This window comes from Molothrus aeneus, chromosome 10 (assembly GCF_037042795.1).
Source record: "Molothrus aeneus isolate 106 chromosome 10, BPBGC_Maene_1.0, whole genome shotgun sequence".
Taxonomy (NCBI): Eukaryota; Metazoa; Chordata; class Aves; order Passeriformes; family Icteridae; genus Molothrus; species Molothrus aeneus.
Genome location: NC_089655.1, coordinates 10966464 through 10991901, shown reverse-complemented (window position 1 = coordinate 10991901; position 25438 = coordinate 10966464). Strand labels below are relative to the sequence as shown.

The 25438-nt window shown below is 39.9% G+C and overlaps 1 protein-coding gene across 1 annotated transcript; it reads right to left on the bottom strand.

The window, feature by feature from the left end:
- Positions 1-319: 319 nt before the first annotated feature.
- On the bottom strand, positions 320-24880 carry ATP1B3 (ATPase Na+/K+ transporting subunit beta 3). The gene is made up of 7 exons (XM_066556234.1): positions 24604-24880; positions 17019-17147; positions 13340-13447; positions 11636-11823; positions 10832-10882; positions 5792-5878; positions 320-2626 (listed from the first exon to the last, which is right to left on the bottom strand). Exons 1-7 carry the CDS (start codon positions 24710-24712, stop codon positions 2456-2458), a joined length of 843 nt encoding a protein of 280 aa, XP_066412331.1. The 5' UTR covers positions 24713-24880; the 3' UTR covers positions 320-2455.
- Between the last annotated feature and the right edge of the window lie 558 nt (positions 24881-25438).

Below are 25438 nucleotides of genomic sequence, written 5' to 3'. Positions count from 1 at the left end.
ACCTTTACTCTGAAGTTCATATGAAGGAAAACAGTAATTTTATCCTGTCCTAATAGCCTGTACACCTCTTTACAGATAATTGCTGTATCCTTTACCTACTCAAGACAAAGAAATAAAAATTAGAAATAGTTCAGTTTAATTAAATAGCTTAACACTAGACTTACTACCCACATACTATTTACATGCTTATTTTGATAGCTGAACCCTTCCAAAAGTTGTGGTTTTTTCTTCCTCCCCTCCTCCCCCCAAGTGATAATCTTTACATGTTTAAATTAAAAAAAAAAAAAACTCAAAAAACAAAAAACACTTGTACAGAATCTAGGGAGAACAGGAGTTTATTGAGTTTTACCTGTCTGAAAAGTGCTGGTGAAAAGTTGCCATTTCATGCTTTGTCTATAGACAAGTCAAAAGAGAAATTGTTGCAAAAAACAAGCTCATTTGAAAACTGAGTGTTTCTCCAGAACTTCTTACCATTCCTAAGTGAACACAAGTGAGAAGTTTTTACATGAAGCTAGTCCTTTTCATTGTCAGATGCAACATCTACACTTAAGGTCCCTCACAACTATTAAAATACTTTCAGGCAGTATTAATACACGGAGAAGCAATTAGTCATATCTTCAAGAAGCCAGGTATCCCAGCTCTAAAAGTGCATCATTTAAAACATTAGTAATGGAATATTTTGAAAGAACATCTCATTCAGTATTAATGCATGCCATTATTACAAAAATATTCATTGCCTATTGTAGGAACAACAACTTTTTCTTTGTAGACAACAAAAAGCATGCTGAATGGTATCAGATCAATATAAATCTATTTTTAATGAGGTTTAAGACACTGTTCAAGTCCCATTAAGAGCAGCTTCCTCCAACTGTGCATCAGTGTAGGCTTGCACAGCTGTTAAGTTTTTCACTAATGTGGCTTAGACTGGCCCCAAACAAAGCAGGGCATTAAGACTGGATCTTGAATTTTAGAAATCCTTCATTTAATTTGTTTAAATAAAATATTAAAAACCACTGTAATAATTAGGTATAAAAGTTGTTAAGTAACAAATTTGGGCCTAACTAGTACAACATACAGGTATTTACACAAATGCAGATTTGCTGTGGTCTTTAATATTGGGAAGACATCAAAATGTGAACCATGAGCTCAAGCCCACCCCCCCAAGACAGAAAGACACAAAAACCTTGGGGAAGAGTAATATAAATTGCATGTCAGCTCAACTGCCCAAGTCAGCCCAACAGCATGGCTCAGCCTGGTTCAAAGTGAGCAGCAGTCACAAGTAAACCAGACTGGCTGTAGTCATTTTAGCAGCTGCACTTCAAGTTACATTGCAAGTAACAAGCCCCACGTCAACAAGGTATTTCTACAAAGCAGTTGATGACACCAATTTTCTAAATGGATGATGATGAAATACATGGAAAGTTCAAGATGAAAGAGCAGATGAAGACGTGAGATGTTAAAATGATGCGACAAAACAGATATATAAATTAAACAAGAATGTTTAATCAAGACAATCCTTTCTTTTTCCTTTTTTTTTCCTTAAACAGAGGTTCTTCCAAAATTTTTTTCATTGGAAAATCAAAGCCTATTCCCACAATAGTGAGGCCACTTCTTTCAAGCAGCTCTGTTGTACAACTGTTACCAGGATCCTAAACTATTTAAATTGTTTTCTATTGATATTTCTGAACTAAAAAGTTTCAAAATATTGTAGATTTTATTTGTGCTCCACATATTACAAGCAATTAACAACACAAAGAAAGGTTCAATTCCTCAGCTAGAACACCAAACTCTATACCAAGTATTACATGTACACAATACTTGCACAGTGACAAGCACAAGAAAGTACTAGTTGAGCACTTACTTTCAGATATTCATACCGACTCTTAAAATCCACTTCAGTTCTCCCACGCCACCCAGTCTACAATTTAAGGCATCTCCACACAGCCATCCATCCACTGACCCACCCATTCCCATACACACGATTTATGGTGGAGGTGTTTACTCTTACAAAGAAATCACTATGTCAATCAGGTACCATTTATTATTTATCCCTCTAACTGTGTCAGCATTGAGATATGACAGTTAAACCAGTGTTAAATCAATACAATATTTACAGAGCACAGCACATTAAGCTTGAGACACTCACTTGGAGGATAAAACCACATTTTAGAGCAGGACAAAGGTCACCATTATTATGTGTTTGAAAACAGCTATTTACAGGTCCCTATGACATAACTATAGTCTGTACACTGTTCCAACAGGGCAGGCAAAAAGCAGGATAGGCATTTATTTTAAGGGAATTTAAACATACAATTTGGAAGCATATTATTATGCTATCCTGAACGCCATGAACCACCTTAACATTCTTCAAGGTGGTCTCATATCCTAGAATGGCATGTCCAGCTGATACAAACAGACAACACAACATTTACTTGGTGGAGAGTGCTTACTCCAGCTATTCAGACATCATGACTTTGAAGGCAATTCGTCCCAGGAACTTGTCACGGTCATCTTGATTTTTTAAATTAGGTGAGCCGTGGATCTTACACTCAATTGCTATTTCTTCTTTGGTACCATTGGGGGTAATGGCTAGCTGAACAGCCACTAGAGGCTGCAAATAGTGAGCCTAGTAAACAGAAAGAGGGGAAAAATATTTGAGAGACCAGAGTAAGTTGGCATTAAATTAACATTTAATCCATCAGAACAGTTAAGAAAAAGCTAATTAGGAACCCAACTTTTCAAAGTCCAATCTGATTCAGGTAAGAAACTTCATTTTCCCAGGTTAGAAATACATTCTTCATAGTATTTCTTAACTAATATATTCAACATAATTTGAGTCACAGACAGTACCTTCAAGATGCATATGAATTTCAACTTTTTAGTGCCAATTCTTCTAGAAACCTTCAATGACAGAACCACAGAAATCAGTGTCTTCCACTCTTCTGCTTGTTTTGGCTTTGTTTGGCAGGGTGCATGTAATCTGCTACAGAATGCAACTTTTCTAGCAGGGTTTAAAGTGTCAGTTTTTTTCCAAAAGCCTGGCTCAACAAATACTAATAAACCAGCTTCCCTTCTCCCCTGTCCCATTTACCTTTTCAGCAACAAACCATTCTGAAAGGTGTTATTTGTTTAATAGCTTTATACAGAAACCTTTCCTTGAACATCCTGACAGTATCCTTCCTGGTCAGTTATATTTGGTGGAACAATTACAACTTGTGACTACTGTAAAAATTAAAATTTAAGAATGAGAGCAGAATCAATTCCATTCTTTTGTCAACCCAATATTGTACCTCGCATCCAATTCAATAAGAACTTTCATTCTCTTGTAAAGTGCCTATGAATTAAATAAGAGCTTATTATACAATGTTAAGGCAGCATTTTATCCAATGTTCATAAAGCATTTCCATAATTTATTAATATTTTTAGGTCAGTACTGCTGACTGATGATTATGCAAAATTCTTTTCCAGGTAAAAATTCATGTAAGTCAGTGGATTAAATACAACACTACAGTATTGTGTAAGTATAATCCTTGAATTTTAATTGAACAAAATTTTGTGTTAAGACTTTGTCTGTCCTCATTTAACTTAAGACTCTAACTCATTTCTGGTTTTAGGCTATCTTCTCTATCAAAAAGCACAGGAGAGAATACTCAAAGTCTCATTTATAAAGGATGAGGTCATGAAAGTAGATGTGCTAAAATCTTTAATTTTAATAAGAAGTACTAGTAAGAAAAAGACTGAAGTAGCTGCTTTCATTGGATAACAGTTTTACTACATCAGAAATTTTTCTATGCTCCCATAAACTTCAGACTGGGAGGGAGGAAATGCAGCTAAGGAAGACTCCCTCAAAACTTCCCAGTTGTAAGGGTGATGCCACACTTTGAGTTTTCTAAAAATCAGAACTAAAATTCTGATGTTTCCTCAGGAAGAGAAGTCTTCTCACAATCAAGGTTTTTCCAAAGGGGCACACAAATTTCTATGATGTTTTGAAAAGAGATGATACCAGAATGGACTTTTACTCAGTATAAAATTTGGAGGATGAGGGAAGAGAGGCAGCATCCTCATTGACTATGTCAGATCATCTAAAAAAGGGAATATTCCCCAAGGTCAGAGTTGGGCTTGTTGTACTAAGCAGCAAAAGACAAGAACCATCCTGGACCACAAAACTGTAGATATTAATATTAGTATTTTTCTGGCTCCTACATGAACAAGAGCAGCAAGTTTATTCAAATCTTAACTCCTTTACAGAACAAAGTAATTTAACAGTTCCACACTGATATAATATAAAAATTCTGTTGCAGAGCCAAGGAATGAATCCAGACCCTTGAGATGCAGTCAAATACTCAAACTTCCCACAACTCTCCTTACTGCCTCTTCTTTGTCTCACTATTCTAATGTTAGGAGAATTAGGCCTTACATAAGCAAGAATCCCTAAAACCATAGCCCCTATTCCATATGACAAAGAACATTAAAAATAATAATAAAAAAAGTTTTTTCTAAATCACCTAATTCAAGCAAGGAATAGCACTGTGTTTTGCCTATCTTCAGTAGTGTCTTTTCATAATCTTCCATTTTCCATCAGTATAGCAGCAAGATGGGAATTTTCTTAGTAAAGTTCTTCATCCCATCCTTGGTACAAACTGGGTCTTGACATGTCAAGATGCACAGATGCTGTATTTTGCATTTCTTAGGGAAGCACTACTCTCTTTCATTCCCTATTCTTTCATTCCAAGAACAGGACAGAGTCTGTACTGACTCCAGCTGCTAGAAGCACAGGCCATCTCTCTTTAATTTGCATGCCTAAATGGTGTACCAATTCATAACATGGCAACAAAATGGAAAATCCAGAATTACTAGAAGTAACATGAAAGGAAATGTTGAAGGAAAACAAGCTCCTTCCACATTAGTAAAAGCTCTGGGAGGTTAAAAAAGGTTATGGAACTGCTGCAAGTATAGAGTACACTGGAAAAATAACTGATAAAGGAGTAATTTAATACAAAAATCACTTTGGTGTAATTACAACCACCCACCATGGTACACTATGGATCTAATAGATTTGTGTTTGAAAAAGTACCTTTATCTTCCATGGTGAACAGTGTTTATTAGACTAAATAACTTGGTCAGTAAGAGGCAATATAATTTTCTGTTTTGTAGAAGGTACAGATTTTCTGCATACAGTGATCACAAATTGATGCAAGAAAATAAAAAGATTAAATTCAAGTTTCAAAAGAAACTGGAGTTTTAATTCTATGTATACTGTGTTCATAAAGTAGTGAGTTTAGGGTTTTTACAACAATAATTTTAGAAAACCCCAAACCTATCTGCTGCATTGAAGTCCTTCTTCATGAAACAGGGCAAATAGAAAGCACGGCATGCAGAGCCACAAAGAAATATAATCAACAACACCGTAAGGACTTATGAGCTTAACATCCTATATGGAAACACCAAGGATTAACTACTAGAAAGTGTACTGTAACATGAAGACAGTGTACTTCTCCTGCCTTTCCCTGCACTCAAAAAGACTCCAAAAGATTTCAATGAGCAAAAAAGAGCAGTGGCTCTCCAGACTGCTGGTGTACAGCCTCTCCTCCATGAGGACAATGCCCAGTTTGTTCATGGCTGCCAAAGCACGTCTCAGCCTCACTGAGCGCTGTGCAACGTCTGCATCTGCAATATTCCTTAGCAGCACCTCATTACAAAGTTCAAACTTCAGAATGAATCTGCTACTAGCAACTGGAAATGCACACAGAAACAAAACACAAAGTGAAGACCATCATTAAGGGACACTTACATGCAAGCTTTTCCCATAGTACGGGAAGTACATCAAGTCCATTGCGCCATTAGGAGGAAAATAATTTATGTTAACCATGCCTTCTTCCTGTAATTGCAGACAGCAAGGAAAGCAGAAATTAACATTTGCTTGCATAAAAATGAACACAAAATTAAAATGATAACCCAGTGATGAACTGTAAGATACCTAAAAAAAGGCAACTGACTTACAAACTCATAAAGTAATTCAAACCAGATTTCTTTTGGCAAACAGTCACATGCTGCACACATCTGCTGCAGTAAGGATGAGCAGTACTTAAATTAGCAGTCGAGTCAAAGACAGCCTGCCTTCATACTTATGAGTCAAAGAAATGGGGAAGGGGGTATGTTCATTGTAATGAGTAATTTAACAACACAACACCCCAGATATAATTTAAATCCCAAGTATCTCCAAGCAAGCCTGTGTATTTTTGGTGAATCATGTGCTGTGTAAAGCCAGGTTTTTACACCTCTCAAGCTTGTAATGATACAAGCTTTCACAGAGAACCACAGACACCTCTCTGCAACAGTGTCATTGGTAACATAGGTGCCCTCTATCCTTCAAATACAGGCCAGATATGAAGAAACCCAAATGGTTAAAATGGTGATGTTGCTGGAGTTGTATCACCACCTCAGAGGAACAAAATATACAGATGCAGGCCTTATCACTCCACTGGCCCCTGCAACCTCAAATCCTGGATTAAGAAAGAATAAATTAAGAAAGAATAAACCTACAAACCTGCTGCCTAATTTCTGACTAAGGAGTCACTCAACCCATAAAATATACAAAATATGTATGTATGATTGAGCTGTCCAGACACAGGTTATCAGTATAGCAATACACAAACACCTCTCCCTATACACAACATTCTTCATGACTGTATATCCTGGCAGAATAACAAGCTGCTCCAAGTTTATACCACTAGGAAATGCCACATCTGCAACCTTCTGTAATAAATTAATTTATTACCATAACCAAGAGAAATGTCATTAAAACAACCACCCCAAAATGCTAAATGCAAGTTCAGAACATCACTGTTTGTTCCATGTAATTCACAAGTTCAAAGTTAATTAGCAAGTTTCATTGTTGTTTCTCTATTACCATATACAACAGCTGTAATTTTGAACAGATCCCTACAAAATTCAGAAGACAACTGCAGTAAGATCAAAATATATTTAAGAACAAGCCACAGCTCAAGGTTACCTTCTTTTCACTTCCTCAAAAGAACATTCAATAGTTTTTTAGGATATGGCCACATTCTCATTCCTTTGCAGTCTAAATTACTGCAATCATTAATATAAGTTTATTAAGTATTTCGGACCTTGAGCTTGCATATAACTATTAAGCAGGAATATGTTGATTTTCACCATTATTCTTTATTTTATTTAAAGCTCATGCAGCTGAAAATACTTACTTTTCAAATATATTGCTGAAATAATGGTTAAATAATCAGCATATGGAATAGCATAGGCAAAGTAAACAGGAGTAGTGCTTTCTGGAGCAGCTAAATACAAGGCATGCATGCAGTCATCACTATACACTAAATATATGCATTAGGCTCTCAGTGCCATAGCAGGGAGGTTCTGGGACATGCAGCTGCCTATCTAATGACACTGCTGGGGGGGGGGGTGGTTCCAGATCTTCCTGAATAAGCAATCCTAATTAATATCCCTACACAATTAAATAAAAGCAAACTAAAAAACACCTAAACAAGCTGCATTTGCTGAAGAACTTCAAGAATCTGTCCATTAGTGAGTGTCACTTTTTCTGCTTATCATGTAGTTTCCACAAAGAGCTGCTGACAGTCAGCAAATCTAAAAATTGGACAATGTAGCTGGACAGACAGGCTTCCACCTCTAACTGGGTCTTAATTAAGACTGCAGTTTAGAAAGAAGAATTTACCAGATGTTGAAATAATATGCTAAAGAAATAATATAAGAAAGACCCAAGGAAATAATTTAGGAAGGAATGATGTATAATCACTTGAGAAGAAGAAATGGAGAAGATAAAGAGCAGTATTCCTTAGAAGAAACTGTAAAACAACAGATTTCTATTACAAAAAGCAAGTTAACTCAGATCCTGAGTAGGCTGACAAAAGCAAGGCACACAGAATGTCATTCATACAGCCATTCTTCATTCTTGTCAACTACAAAGTGATACCTAACACGAAGTGAAGATGGTCAATAAACAGCAGAAAAAGATGTATTTTGGAATTAAGGCTTTTCTTTTCTCTAGTTAAAAACGAAAAAAACCCATCAAATTTACCAGTTTTCAGTAAATGTTGTTTTAACTTGAAATAAGTACTGCTGCAAGATGTTCTAGCACATGTGAAACTGCACAACTCTGGCCCCAACCTAAAGACCTAAAATGTTGATATTCAAACTTCTTGGAGGCAGAATCTTTTTGTTGATTTGTATCTCTTTCTGGAGATTCTCAACACTGCAGCAGATTAGCTCCTACAGGGTCTAGGAGGAAGAACCAGCTGCAATGAGTGTCTGACACTGCAAACACTCACATCCCTCATCTACAGAAGTTACAGTGATGACAGCTTCAACTACATGAGGGCACAGGGGGAAGCATCCCCAGCTATAAGTGTGCTGACTCTGAAATTTTTCCATTAAAAAAACCCCACCATATAAAAAGTGCGGGGAGAATAAAGAAGATTCACCTCACAGGAGAATACCTGAAGAACATAAATTCCACACTGAAAAACTTAAAATGATGTTTCAAGTGGCCAAAACTGGCAGGATGTTCAGACAGAAGCTACTGAACTAATTTTGTATTTGAGAGACTTGTAAAAGCAAAAATACCATTTAAAAGTCAGATGGTGTGTTATGTCCAGGCAGACACTTCTCCAGATGGCTCTCAGCATATGTGGGATTGAAGCACAGAAGTTCCATCTGAGCATGAGGAAGAACCTTTTTCCTGGGCAGTAACTGGGCACTGGAATAGACTGCCCAGAGTGTGTGGAGTGTCCCTCACTGGAGATATTCCAGAACTGTCTGGACATGACTCTGTGCCATGGGCTCTAGGATGTTCTTTGAGCAGGGAGGTGGGACCAGATGACCACTGGGGTCCCATCCAACCTTATCCACTCTGTGACTCTTTATTTAAAAACAGAGATGAAAGGGAAATAAAAATCAGTGAACAGTAAATCTACAGGATCAATTCTAACTGGTACCTAAGCTTTCCTAAGCAAGTAAATTATTATGAGCTAGGATGAGAATAGGCTAATAAAGATAAAATAGATGCATTCAAAGCAGCAAAACCTGACAAATACTTCCCTGGAAGTCACTAAAGAACTACTAAGATGACTAATTTTTAAAATCATAACCATCACACTTGTGCAGATCACAAAAAATTTTAAGAGGATACGGTAGCAGAACTTCATACTTATAGAAAGGAGATGCAAGAAAACACACACAAATCACTTCTGTGTATCCCAAAGGGTAAAAAAATAGCAAAAAATGCCACCATGGTCAACCAAGTTGTTATCACGCTTACTGTTTTGCTGGTGAGACCAGTTAAGAAGGTAAGAGGGAGCATCATCTGCTTAGTATAGTTTTTACTACTGTCTCTTAGAGCATCCATAGACAAAAGTTAAAGAATTACATCATAAAATAGGACTGCCATCAATATTCTGTAGATCACTTAAACATTAGTTCTCAACACCTCACAAGGCATTTCTGGTGGAAATTAAGATGACTGCTCTGGATCCTATTCCATGTTTCAATATGGACTTGAGAGGCAAACCCAAGTTCATTCATTGATGGCACCAAGCTAAGTAATGCAAAACTCTTCAAAGAACTTGATCCTGTTAAAATGATCACAAAAAATGACAGAGGAGGGCCAAAAATAGCCCTATGTTTTTCAAAGCTGTGAACTTTGAGAAATCACATCTACAAATACAGACTGGGAAATAACCAGAAGAATGATTTAAATAGTCAAACAATTAAGATACAGACTAGTGTATTACAAACAGCAAATTCACCTTGCTTTCAATGTGATCACAAAGGGAGAAATGCTGTCATTAACAATACCTCAGCTAGAGGCAAACTTCTATCTAGTTTGGAATATCACATTGCAAAAATTATAAATTAGACAAGTCAAAGAAAAAAGAGTACTAGTATAAGTAGAAGGAGCTTAATTGTTTTATTCTGTTCAAGAGAATGTGGGGTTTGTAAATGGAAGCAAATAAATCAGTCTCAAGGAAGAGGAACAATCACCTTTGCTTGCTATGGACTGTCCTGGAGAGATCAAAACTCTCAAAGACCCGAGAAAAATCAAGTATTAAAATCTGTGCCTACCACAGCTATCTAGGATCAAGGCAGAAACCCTTACAAGTGTTTGTCTCATTAACTGCTAACACTTTTATCAGTCACCAGAAGCTAAAAGCCAGGACTCTGCCCCTTGCTCAAGCTACAAACTTACCAACTTTTTCACTGCTCCCCAAGCAGTCTAGGGAAAACACCCATAAGTCAAAGTAATTATTATAATTGCAATAAAACATTGTGTAAATCCATTGGTACATAACAAATATGCAAAGATTAGCTGTTATTTTAAGTAGTTTATACTTGATTTGAAGGCAACTTTTACTTGAGTGGTAACATTAGTTTTCACACACAGTTGTCTTACCCATCATTTATAAAATTGTCTAAGGTGCACTTGCAGCATGGAGAAAAAATAAAAATAGAGGTTATGAAATGGGAAAACAAAATATAACTCACAATAAATAAATAAACAAGACCACAAATACACATGTATGCATTTTCCTCAAATCTAAACCAAATCAGGTAGTTCAAACATCTAAGAATGAAGGAACAACCAAAAAAATGTTTCTATAGGTACACTGAAGAAATTATAGACACTAAAACTAAATGAGACATACAGTAAGATGAAAAACACAAACAAAAGTACAAAACCTCTAATAAGAAGGGAAGAGTGAAATAAATCATACTTCATTATTCATCGTAATCACAAGGAAAATCAATAACACGCTTATTTCTTACTTTCTGAACTGACCTTAGGGGTACACTGTATATGTGGCTCTCCTTCAGGCTTTAATCCAATTATCTAAAGGAGACAAAGGTAAAATATTTACAGATCTTTTTCCCACTTTCAATTTTTACAGACTGAAATTGAACTTTTCCCTCACTAAATATGAGTTCATACAGGGACTAAGTGTATCTAGTGTAATTTTCATCTGAACACAATTTTAAACTAGGACTAAGATTTAAAGCATTGTTAAATCAAATAGTTTACTCAGGTTAACTCAAAATAATTACAGTAGTAACAGAAAGTACTGTTTTCTTATTTTACATTTAGCATGTAATTTTAATGGCTCAAACCAGTTAGCAATTCAAGTAACAGGTACATCATTCATCAATTAGTAACAGGACATCACTGAAAAGTCAAATACATTGTAGTTTTCCTCACCTGTCATAGTTTAAGAGTTACAGAATGCATTAGATTGGAGTTATTACATTAGAGTTCTGGAACACAGACAAAGTGCAACACTTTACTTTGCAGAGTGGTCTAGAATCTGTTTCACAGAACAGTAAGTAAAAGCAAAGAACAATATACTTCTGAAAACAAGATTCAGGTACTTTGGTTCAAGTTGTCAAAGCCAATACTGGTATTAGAATGCTTAAAAAGGTCGCCTCATACTACCCTCTAGAATTGCTCAATGTTTCAGTAAATTACACTCCTCAAGAAATGCAAATACTTTGGGTAAAAAACTGAACATATATTTCAGTCCTTTCCACAGTCATCTTTTCATAGTTGTGAGCACTTGTACTAAGAGCTAAAAGATAAGTAGGCACTTACTCTATTCATTTTCACAAGCACGCAGGGGGTTCCTTTAGAATAGCCAAAATTTGCATCCTCCTTGCCAGAGCACTGGCCAAGGTCAGAGAGGTTAAACCGACAAGCCTTTTTGACAGCAGCCTCGCTCTGATCAAAGATCTTCCCCCGGGTACAGTCTATGTTTTGTGACTGCTTTGAATCATTATATGCTATGGAACAAAAACAGCTTGTAAATCAATGCTATAAAGCACATAACCAGCCAAAACCTGCAGATGCCTATATAAATAATTATCATGTTACTTCCCTAAGAGTTTTCTCAAGGAAGTATTTTCAGAGCACTGTATCTTACATCCATCTTAACAAACACTTTTTTAAAGCTTACAGACAAGTAGCAGTGTACTTGAATGAAAAAGAGTATTACAGAAGAATGAATGCTTTCCTGCTTTTAAAACTGTAACAATAATCACAACTTCATGAATTTCTGTACATAATCTAACTATATATGCTAAGCCAATAATGTATTAAAATACAAACAATCAAGTTTTTATCTGGAAACTCAACCAGTTTTCCCTTTGCACATGTTTCTTTTACAAATACACAGGAAACTTGAAAGTATTCCAATAATTAATATTAAATTGCCTCTACATTTACATCAGATAGCATAATTTATATTATACTAATATCTCAAGTTGTTTCTCACTTTCTTGCGCTTCTGAAGTGCACAGAGCACACTGTCACAAGTGTTAAACAAATCCCATTTAAGACACTTTGTGGTTTCTTCTCCTCCCTTACACTGCAGCTCCCAGCTAATAAGGTAACATGGAGCAAGGGAAAGTTCATCCTGATGCAAGAGCACAGAACTGCAGGAGAGGCAGGGAGTCCTGAAATGCAGCATTGCTCTCAGGAACCCTTGGCAGAGCTCTGAAAGAAAAGCCTACTCAGACAAGCTTTTAGTAGGCACCAAAACTGTGAGTACGGAGAGATTCAAGCATAGCTGGAGCTAACAAAGCAACTCATGCACACAGGTGAGATTTCACAGCACCTTCCTCATTCTGACTTAGAACTTCTGAGGGGTTAAACTTATTAATATTTTCATTTGATTTCCATGTTATCAGAATAAGTGTACATATAGGCACATATGTGAAATAATGTATGACAAACCAGTGATTTTTCCACCCTTCAGATTTGTCCTGTATTAGCTTTTCTCCATGTTCTAAATTCAGTGTTTTAATATTTCTGTGTGTAGATACTGTGTATCAGAGTGAAAAATCAATAAATTGCAATTAATTTAATCTTTGTGTGCATCATTTTTCAAAGAGACACCTAAGTTCTTCAGACTAAAGTACTCTCACTCAGTTACCAAATCATTTAGATTAAGACTAATCAGATAACATAGGTCTTGTGTCCAAATACAAGACCTATGTTATTTTAAATTAAATTCTTTTGGCATATGTAATTTCTACATCTTACAGTATTTTTAAATAACCACATCACCCAAAACTCTCCATTATGTACTGGACTATTCCTCATGCTCAGGCTCACTGTCCAATACAGGCATTTTACTCACCATTTTCTGTAAAATAGAGACTTCTATAACACATATATCTACAGTAACCCTGAACTTGCATTAGTCTGCATTGGCAATTAATAACTACAAGCAAGAAATGAAATAATGTACTCAAGATTAAGACTCCTAAATTACTTGGGCAATTGTAAGTAACTTACATTCAAGGAAGTTTTGAAGTGTAGTAACATATTCTGAATATGACTGGCTGTCACTCCTATTAAAGTAAAATTCCAATGCAGTGTCTGGCTTTGGTGAAATCATAAGTCCTTAAAAAGAAAAACTTTAAGTTAGGAACTAAGCAACTTATACTTCCTTCAGCACTCTAACCCCTACTCAAACATCCATAAACTGGAAAATGTCTATTATCTGTAAAGAAACATTAATGTTACCCCTATACTCTACAGTACTGGAAGGTACTTTGTGTTTGAAGCCAATAATCAAAATCAGCTTTACATTAATTAACATTTAAATCCAACCCAATGCATAACTGCAATTCACAAACCAAACCAAGTGATTAGGAAAAGCAAAATCAGCAGTTTAATCACTTTCAATCAAAGATTTTTATTGATCCACTTTCCACACTCAGCAAGTTAAGCTTTAAAAATAATTGAAAAAATACCCAAAAGCACACCCAGAAAACCTTCACTTCAAGCAACAGTTCAAAGCTTTAAGCAATACAGAGTGAAGCTAGGATTGTATTACTGTACCAGAAACCCAGGGGAAAAAAATTAAAATTTGATTATACATAAAGGTGGCTTGAAAGTTACCCCAGTCAAAACAGACAAGTCAAGTTAGTATTCAGTCTTGCCCTCCATCTCCTCAAAGCAAGCTGAGGTGCCACCTGTCCCATGGAGAACAGGGACACTTTAGAGAGCCCAGGGCACGGCTCAGCCAAGCTCCAGAGCTGCCCCACAGTGTCCTGGGGGAGCTCCAGCTCCTTCTGCTGCCCCTGGGGGCTCTGGGCAGGAACCAGAGCTGCAGGAGGTACCGGCCCATGGATCACCAAAGGCTCAACTCAGCCCCAGCTGGAGGATGGGCAAGGCACACATGGAATAAAGTGAGCATGGCCTCTCAAGAGCTGAAGTGCCCCTGCTTCCCAGAAAGCTGCAGAGTTCAATCTCAGGGATTTCTCTGGAGCAGGTGACAGCAAAAGGGACACTGATACACCCAGCCTGGGCCACCAGGAACTGGCACTCACACAGGTACCTGATGGCAACACCCCCCCCAGACACACACACAAAAAAAAATAAAAACAGGCCATCTTTATAAAAAATAAACATTTAAGAAAGTAAGATAAAGTTAGGCTACTGTAGTTAACCATCACAGTAAGGTTCAGAAAAGTATATCAAGAGTGTTTTTCAGCAGCCCAGGTCTATTAAGGATTTACCTACAGAAATGGCCAAACTTCTCATCCAAAGGCAGAAACTATTTACAAATACTTGCAACTTGCAAATAATAAACATCTATACTAGAAACTCATCACCAACAAATATTCTTCAGCTTTAAAAAACCCAGATACAAGTTAATGTCTTTTATTCTAGGTCTTTTATAGGATTCCAAATAAATCAAAAATCCTCTTTTTTGCAATAACAGCAATTAAATTATTTCCATGGAAGCCACCAAGTAAAGGCCTTAATGACTAACAGTCCATATTTTGACTGCAGACTACTTTGTACCGTTACAGTAATTTTCTGGCCTTCACAGTGAACTGGGATTCAACAAAATAAAAGGCAATTAGCAGCAGGGCTGAAAAATCACTGGAGGGGTTTTACACATTAGGAGCTTTCAGGGGATAAGAGATTATTATCTACACAACTATAATGTAAATGAAGGACTTAAATTGTATTTCTCAAAGGGTATATGACCAAACAACTAAACTAGTCATCAATGAAGGAAAAAAATAATTTGAAGAGATTTACTGCTTCAGGGGAATGTCAGAAACATCCTAGGAAGAGGGCACTGCTCCACTTCCAGTGGATTACATTCTGCCTAAAAACTATGGTATAAATTCTACAGAAGAAGCTATTTTAAGGACTGATGCATAGATTGTGAGAAATGCAGGATTTGAGCACTTCTAGAGGAACAGAATTAACAGCCTCAGCATAGGATCACATCTAGGATTGTAAAAGAGATTACATTATTTTACAATTCTAGGAGGGATTTAACAAAACAGGTTTCAAAATCATCTGGATTTGATTTATACTATTATATCCCAGTGTACAAAGCAATTCAGTATCAATTGTAAAATAAATCAATCGTGAGATTTCCAAGTACATTTAATGTAAGAGGAGAGAGAACCTTTGACCTACGGCATCCAGGTTTTGTGTGTAGATTTTAGTTTTTTTAAAGAATTTAAGTTTACAGCCAGGAACATTACATGTCTCACTGCAAATGAAAAACAACAGAGTTAAGGAGAAACATTAAAACAGAAACAAGCAACTTGATTAACTTTAATGTATGAGTTACTAAAGACATGGTTAATAAAGATACTTAATTCAGAAATGTTACAGGAATTCTTCAATTAAAAACTTATTGCAGCATATATACTTTTAAAAACAAACATCCCTTATGACTTATTTCAAAGCCAAGGAAAATTAATACCCTGAACTACATGAGAGAAGAAATGTCACTCAAGCCCAGCATTAACCCACAGCTATCCACAGCTTCATCCACAGTGATGCTTCTGACTTCCACAACAGACACAATGGGAATGGGGAGAAATGGTCAACTAAGCCACCTTTTTCTTCCCTCATTTATTTTTCTTCTCTTGTTTTTTTTTTTTTTTTTTTAAATTATTATTCTTTAGAGCACCTAGCCCATTCTTAGCTTGAAAAAACAGCAGAAATACTCAAAACCCCTTACAGTATGACACTTGTTAGAGAAGCCAGAACACTACACCAAAACAAATTCTGTTCACATTGGCCCAACTGCAACTTGCTCCACAAAGATCACTGTACCATCTTAAGTGTGGACACAGCTGCAAGATGATGTTCCATTTTAAGAGTTTTACATTCAACAAAAGGAAAAAAGTATCTTAAAAAATAACATCGTCTCACTTCCCCCCATATATTATTATATTGGTGAAGACAACCACCTTATTACTCATTCTTATTTGTACAGGGTTGGTTTTTTTAATGTACAATTAGTTCCTTGGAGCAGCCAACAGTGAGGCAGGAGGGCAGCACACAAAGGAAGCAGGACAGCACTTTCAGTGGCAGCTCCATGTTACATGGACTTAGCTTCATCCTAAACAGGGCCCTTACTCCAGTGGATCCCTATCCCTACAATCCCTGAAATCCACAGACTTTCCATGTCAGTTGGGAACTATCTAATACTGTAATAAAAACTCTGCAAAGGCCTCTATCCCACAGTCCTTACATGCTCTTGAGCAGATCACACACACAGTAGAGCCTTCCTGGACCTTCTGCAAAGTATCAAACACTAATCAAGGGGGCCTTCCACCTGATCCAAGAGAACTGGTTTAAAGTAGATTTACAGCAATTGGATTAAATTATAAATTATAACTTGTACATCAGCATGCTGCGTGGATCTGCAGGCAAAATTGTGGTCTACATGACAAATTCAGCTGACAGGAGCCTAAAGGAAAAAACAGCAAAATTTAGCAAAAAAACCCACACAGAAAGCTACTGCCTGAATTTATACTATAAACATATATAACTTGCCTTACACCAAGTTTTACCTTTGCAACCTGCAAGTAACTGAATAATGACGATTTCCCATAAGAGGTTCAAACTTCCAAAGAGCTCTCAAATGAAACTCAGTTGTTAAACCAGACAGAGGTTAATGAAGAAATAAATAAAATAAATACAGCATTACCTGGACTAGAAATGCGGTCCCGGTACTTGGGTATATCACTGCTCAGGGTCTGAAGCATAACCCACATTGTGAATGTGAAGAGTGCTGCTAGGAAGCCATAGAATACCAGATAGAATAGCAAGATTAATCCTGTAAAGAAAAAGATAAAATTACAATTTTTGTTTCATATAATTCCATTACCTATTTTGAAAAACAGAAATGGGAAATTAGCAATACAATGTTTGTAGTCATAAATATGCCTCTAGCATACATATGTAATGCACAGTGAACAATAATGCATACAAAGAGGTTTTCTTAATACTTTCTGATTCTTAAAGCTTATAGACCATTTTGGCATCTCTATTTTTAAGAGAGAAGCATTAAAAACCACTCTTTGGGCTATATAGGAAAGCTAGCAAAAATTACTAAGCAGTGCATTACAAAAAAAACCAAAACTGTCACTTGTTTACTAGAATTTGAGCTTTGTATCTGGTTGTTGGGAAGATGAAAGAACTGAGGGAAAAGATAAAATTATTACACTGGATCCAGACCAGGGAGGAAGCAATTGTTGCTTTAATAACATAGTTGATATTTGAGGGAACTCCACACAAGAGTAGTCCTTCACACACATCCAGTTACAAGATACTTCTCAGGGTGAAAATGCTTTCTGCCACATGTGTTTGAAAACAAACCAAGCCTTCTCTCCAGATTTATCCAGCCTAAGACACACACACCTGCTTTACCAATCTACCCCAGGGACCCAGCAACCCCACCAAATACACAGATTATTACCAGCTTCAACTTGTTTCATTAACTGAGCACTTGATAGCAACCTAAATAAATGTGTGGGATTCTGTTCTAAGACTGAGACTTAAGGACACATGCAGAGAATTTGTCAAAAAGAATGGGAGCTATTAAAAGTACTGAGGAGACTGGATGATTGGACTGAGAGCCATCTTTAAAACCATTCTAATTCAAAACCATAACCAAATGTTGACACAAATTCAATTTTTATTGGATATTCTAGCCATATGGGCACTATCAGAAGCCAGACATGCAACATGGGTATGAAGAAATGCACCTCAAAACCATCATGCAACATCCTACCACTGACAGAAGCAAGTGCAGAATTTTCTAACCTTTAACAGAAAAGGAAAGAGCAAAAGTAAACACAAGTGTACCCCAGTGCTATCTACTGTCACTGGAATAAGACAGAAGGAAGCCTAAGCCCTGGCTCCTGTCCCAAAAGCCATGCTTGCATTTTGCAAGGAAATAGTCTCTAGTGTAATATGGTACCCAGAAACCCATGACTGCTAAAAATCCAAGTACCCGTTTTACTTCTCCCAAAAGAATTCTGTGTACATCTATTAAAATAATGACATGGTTTCCAAATTCTTTACTCTAAAGTTCTCAACAGCAACCAGCTGAATATGTCAGTGGATTCTCCATTTGGTTTTAGTTTTCTATCTGACACATTGATGAAATTACCTACCAATCTGCAATAACCTGAAAATGATCAGCCATTTAAAATACACTTGAAACCACCATGATGCAAGGTTCTATGCAGCAATTAGAAGTAGCAAAGTATGCAAACACAAAAACAAGATTACTCTATAATGAGCAAGACAGCTGGACATCTATTGTGAATGATTGCTAAGGTTATTTAGAAGCTATTTAGCTGCTAAAATGAGAACATAAAAACAAATAGTAGAAATTCTAGTCAACAAAGCCATTTACAAGAGTTGCATTTGTATTTGGCACAGCAGCAATGTGTTTTACCTACAAGCTTGCAATTGCTTTAACTGGATTTAAAGCAGAATGAGGATCTTCTGATTAATATCCACTGTGTTCTTGGTATTATAAAACCAACCAAACAAAAAAGCTCCCTTACAAAACCTCTGGTCAGGTCTCATTTTGATCCATACAAGTTAATCAACTACTGGATACTTCCCCCAAACTCCCTAGACAGTACACTTTCCATCAAGTGACTGAGATGTTCATCAAACAGTCCCAATGGAACAGAAGAATTTGACATTTAAGACAAGACAAGCAGCTGCTGTGGCAAGTAGTGCAAAAGCAAGAAAACCAGGGAAGTTATTTCAGAATACACTCATATTTAATTTCTAAAACAATATGCCAAACTTCAGCGGAACAGGAAAAAACTGATGAGCATAACATGGGCAATCAGAGCACCATGGAGTGCAGCTCTAAGCAGACATGGCCCTAGGAAGAGTCCTGCTTTGGGCCAGCACCACCACATCCCCTGCATTCCCGACCCTGAAGGGCAGTGCCACAGGGGCAGCTCTCCCCCGTGGGGTCCCAGGTGTCCCACCCACCTGCACAGCCCCTCACTCCAGCAGGGCTGCCAGCGCTGGGACTCCTCTCAGCCTGGAGGGAGCACCAGGACAGGGCTAACAGGGTCCCCACTCCGTGATGGAGACTGCAGTGACAACAGCACCTTCCCCAGCCCCGCTCCTCCCAGCAGCAGCTCAACCACCGGGGATGGGCAGCAGAACACGGCTGGAAAGGCTGCTTCTACTCAAGGCCCTGAAGCTCCACTAGCCTCCCCCAGCCCAACAAAGTTTAATCTTTATTTTAATACAGCTTGTAAATGCACTGCAGAACGCTGACCACTCAACTGACCCATTTACGTTACTTTGCCACATTAAAAAGAGGGAAAAAACAAACAACAAAAATCCCCTCTGCAACTTCCAACAGCTCCAAACTGAGTAAGCTGCTCTTTGTGAGCCTATTAGTACTAATTATCCTTAGCTAATCACAGTGAGCAAGCCATAACCTGTCAAGAAACTCTGCCAAAATAACTTCACATAACACTGGACTTCTTGTCAGGAAACAAGATGTACCCAAGCAACAGTGAAAAGCTATCTTCCATATTTCCTCCAAACAAAGTCCAGCTTCCACATCTAACATGCAACCCAATTCAACTGTTGTACAACATCTCGTAGACCAAAACGATAACACAAGAAAAACTCAAAACCAAAATTCTGCATTACAGTTTACCTAGTTGTTTTGGATTGCTATTCCTTTTTGCAGGGCATCACAGCACAAAACCACTTCTTCATATCCTAACCACATCAACAAGCAAGTCAAATCTGAAAGACTTCAATTTCTGAACCAACATGTTGATACTGTCATTAGCTGGAATTCATTTGCAGGAATCAAAACACTTCTCCACTGTGAAAATTAGAATTTCTGACTCTGGTGAATGCAAGATATCACATACCTGGCCATCATTTCCATGGAATACAAGCTTTCCAAACTTTACATGGCAAAAGCAATGAAAAGCACATTACTCAGGCATAAACCAGACTGACAAATCTACCTGTACATAATACTTAGTTAGATATATACAGGTATCAATATAAACACTCCCACAAACAGGGTAGCAACTATTCAACATTACCTGCAACAACAAAAATGAAATTGTTTTTATAGTTTGTTGGAGTCCATGCTGCACCGATCCTATCACCTGCATGACTGTCCTTCAGAATCCTTAACAAGTGGGATTTAAACACTCAAGTGATCTTCCTACTGACTGATACCAGGAACATCAAGAGTTTTAGTCCACCTGCAGAAGACTTCCTTACTTTAATCTAACTATACACATGAAATAATCATTAATCATGTTTCAATCTTCTTTCTTAGACACTCAAGAATTACTGTTTTCCAGATTTGGGTGAAGCAGAGGGAGGAAGACAAAGCCTAGTTAGAAATACAACCTCAGTGCCATGTTATATTTTATGTCACAATAAGCCAGGGCACCACACAGAACATGGCTACACCTCAGGAGACAATAAAAACTGTCAAGTGCAACACTTGCAAAGAATCCCAAAAGCCAGGGTCTAATGCCATGATTAAGATTTTAGAACACCCCACCACCACCACAAAATACACTTACTGTACTACTAGAGCACACTGATATCTGTTACAAGACAAAGCAAGATGCCTTTTTTCAGAGTGCTCCGAGCCAAGGAAAATAAAATACTCTACTGCAATGGCAGACAGTGATGCCAGAATGTTTAATATTACACTACTGATGAAGAAAGCTAAATGACAGTAAATCTCTGCTCAAAACACCAATAAAGAAGACAGAGTAACCATGTCAGAAAAGCAGTTAAAAGTCTGACAGCACTTTTTTTGTCTTCACTGAATTCCAACCAGGAATTTAGTGAAGACAAAAAAAAGAAGCAAAGTGGGATCCTTTGTCATGGTGGCCAACAAGAGTGTATTTCCACTGACATGGTGGAAAGCTTTCCCAGAAATAAGGTGCTGGGTTTTGTTGGCAGGGGTCTTTGTTTGTTTGTAATTACAACCACATATCTCAGCACCAAAAAATTACAACTAAGCATTCAAAAGAAAATTCAGTAGGTCTGAATTTCTGTGTACTTCAAGGCAATGCCACCTCTACCTTGAACACCCTGACACAACCAGCTTTACAGAAAGGCTTAAATACACTTGACATGACATCTAGTGCGACCAGAGATGAAGTACTGCTACAGCCTATACTGCCCTTCTTTTTTGGCACTAATTATTTTTTATTAACCTTATGTGAATAGAATTAAGTCTCTTGTAAGACAATGCACACACCTGAGTATGCAGTGAGCATCTCAACACAAGCTGTTTCTGATGATCTCACTCCATCCTTGCTAACTCCAGGCAGACCCAGCCAGTACAGGCAGACACTGATGCTGATCCTCCTTTTACTCGCAGAAGGCCCCACTCAGCAGCCTGCCGAATCCTCCTTGCTCTGCTCTACCTGATTAAACGCTGGGTGCAGCCCAGACCCACCCTCGTTCTCATCACCTCTTCGAGGACTATCAGCACCCCTCAGCCTTGCTGCTGAGAACAGCACAGCCTCAAGTCAGCAGTTTTACCCAGTATTTTCTGTCTCTTTTAATACAACAAATGATTATGCCAAGTAATTAAAAATAGAAGAGTTTGGGGGAGAGTATGTGTAGGTTTGGATATCAGCTTGTGAAAGATTCAAACTGAAGTACCCCTCAAGTCTGAAAAAAAAAAAAAGGTGAAAATCCAATTTTCTTCTGCAGGAGACATATTATCCAGTTTTCACCAAGGTGTAAAAAGCAACTCTTTACCAAACTCTAAAATGCAACCTCTGTTACATGACAAATGAGTACAGAATCACTTGTGTCTGATCTTTTCACTAACCCTGAACTGGAAATGGCAGATAGAGGAGTACTCCAATGCCACAGCATTGGCATTCACAGAGAATCACTGCCCTGCAGTTACCATTTACATAAGCCCCTCAGACTGTCAGACTAGGGAAAACATGCACATACTGTGAATAATTACTTAAAGGCTTCTCTACTGCTCCTGTCTTATTTCTGTGAGGAAGCTGTCTTGAGACAAGAGAAATACGCACAGAAGAACCAGAGCCAGCTGAATTCTCATCGTGCTGTCCCTGGAGACAGGACAACCCAGCAGGCTGGCAACCAGAGCTCCCCTCCCCTGTGTCCTCGCCTTTCAGCCCAGAAACCAGCAACAGAAAACCAACTGTAGTTGGTGAGAGAGCTCTAAGCTCACACCTCGACTGCAGGAGCAGAACTAACCCTGCATATTCTTCTGTGCCAACAGAACCATCCACTTAGTGTACTGCCATCAAAAAGTTAAACTAAATAGAAAGCCACACACCACGCTCCAAAATAGTCAGATTATAATTAAATTAAATAAGCACAGTATATTAATCATGGAATGCCAAAACAAACAAAACACTGAAAATATGGTGTTACTGAACATCCACTTCCTGATGCCCAGACTGAAAAAATGGTATACAGTAGTAACCACATGCCAATCACCTAAACTACTAAATAAGTAGTTATTATAACTATTATTAGTTATAATTTTTCTTCTTAAGAAAGTAAAATTATTCAAACTGTCTGTAGATACTTTCTCAAGCAACTGTGGAAACTCAGTTACCAACTAAGTCATCTCAACTTCAAATGTTATCTATTGGCCTTGGTCTAACATGAACTAGTAACATCCTAGGTGACTTATCCCACTAGATAGGTTTAAACAGAGAAGATGGTTTCATCTTCCACTTAAAAAAAACCAAAAAAAAAAAACCAAAAAACTTGCAAGCTATTTCTAACATATCTACAGTCTGTGCTGCTCAGACTCATGACACAGCCAGACTTCTGCAATCCACACACCCAGCCCACGCACTTGAGGAAACCTGCCTGTACAGAAAGATCACTAGACAACAGCATAGTGGAAATTTCCTATCCTTTGCTATTCAACTGGCAGAGTAGCTGCAAGCTCTTATTTCCATCTGAATGGAGGGGAACTCCTGTCAGAGCTCGGGCCCTCTCCTGACAGACAGGAGATACTGGCACGGCAGAGAAAGCACACCCCAAGCACTGTCCGCTTAAAGCTCCTCCTCGCTATTTCAACATCAGCGTTCATTGAGATCGTGTCAAGGCCAAGGATGTATTGGCCTGTTCCTTAACACCACGCTGAGAGCCTTGTTGGTTTTGTAAGCACAACTATTAAGTATCCCAACTACATCCAAGTTTTGGGAGGAGACACAGCATTTTCTGAAGTCAGTAAATATGTCCCATGAGGACTGAAGAAACATCCTAATATTAAGCATTTGTACAACTGTTTAATATGAGAAAACACACTCGGAAAATCAAAATATTTTTATTGGAAGAAACCAGATTACGATAACATGCTTTCCAGCTCAGAAGAAAGCAATAGGATGACTACCTGAAAATAGGAAAATAAACACTGCCTTCACAGGCTTTATTGGAGAGCCTTCATTTAAAGCTTTCTTTAAGAAAATAAAAGGCCCAGAAGCCCTTCGCTGGAACAAATTTAGCACGATGACGCACAACCACACACAACGATCACTTTCTGGAATTGGGGCTCATGAACTTTTGGGGAGGGGGGTTGGGGATTTTCCTTTCCTCTCCCGAAATGCGGCTCCAGGTACACAGGCAATCCGCGCTCATTCATTCTGGATTCCGTGCGCCGCGGGAGCGCGGGGGGGCCTCGGGCACGGCCGGAGGGGGGGAGCTGCCCCGGCACGCGCAGGCTGCGGGCGGCGCGGGCGATGCCGCGGGCGGGGCCGCCCCGCACCTCGCGGCGGAAACCCGTCACGGCCGCACCGCGGCGGCCCCCGGGGCGCCCCCGGCAGAGCGGGCGGGAGAGGAGCCCACGGGCCCGCACCGGTTGCGGGGCGGGCGCTGAGTCATCTCGGGACGCGCCCCGGGAACTCCCCCTTCCCCCCGACCCCCACCCCCGCTGTCACGGACGGAGCTATTTTTAGACCAGCGGTTGTAACGGGCACCGGGGCGCGTGCGCCGCCGCGACCGCGCGGGCCGCCTCACCTGGTGCGCGCCGCCCCCGCATCCCCGCGGGGACCCTGCCGCATCCCGTCCCCTCATCCCGGCGGGGGCCCTCCAGCCCATCCCCGCGGGGGGCCCTCCCGCATCCCGTCCCCGCATCCCCGCGGGGGGCCCTCCCGCATCCCGCCCCCGCACCCCCACCTCCCGCGCTCGGCCCCGCTCCCCGCCGCCCCTCGGCTTCGCCTCACCCCGCCCTTGTCCCCCGCGGCAGCCCTTACCCCAGCTCTTCGCCGTGCGCCCCAGGAACTCGCCGCTGTTGGGGTTGTAGATGAACTGCCGCCACTCGGCCATGCTCTGGCGGAAGGGCTTCTTCGTTTCCTTAGCCATGGCGAGGCGAGGAGCGGCTGCGTCGCGCACTACGGCGGCAAACCCTCCCCGGCAAAGAAAGCCACAGCCAGCGCCCGCTCCCAACCGCTAAGTAACTGCGGCCGCGGCGCCCGGCGGGAGAGCGGGCGGGGGCCGGGCACGCCGGGACCTTCCCCAATCCCGCCCTCCTTCCCTCTTGGCGCCCCCGCGCCGGGCGGGCCCCGCCGCGCTCCGCCCACACGCGCTCCCCGCTGCCGCGCGCGCGCGCCCCCTGCCGGCCAGCGCCGCCCCACTGCGGGCACGCGGCCCGGCCTGGCGGAGCGGCAGCGCCGAGCGCCGGCAGAGCGCGGGGCCCGCCAGGCCCGGCCCGGCCCCGCTCCCCAGCTCCACCGGGCGCCTCCCAGCCCGGCTCCGGGCATCCGCGACTCCGCATGTGCCCGGCCGTGCAGCGCCGGAGATGTTGCGCGGCGGGGCGGGCCCTGATGCACAACCATCTTAGAGAAGTGCCGGGGGACGGAAAGGCTCGCAAGTGTAACCCGCATCTCGGCACTGCCCGCGATCCTGCACCGCCCTGAACACGAGTGTGCCGAGATGCTACAGAAGGGCTGATGGAAAGGTGACTCCTGGAGCATAAGGGCTCCAAAGCTCCCTTACTGTGGCGCTCCTGAAGGTCCGTGTGAGACAGCACGCACCCCCTTTCCCATCCCCCGGCTGGCAGAACAGCAGCAGCCTCCATTTACTCTGGCA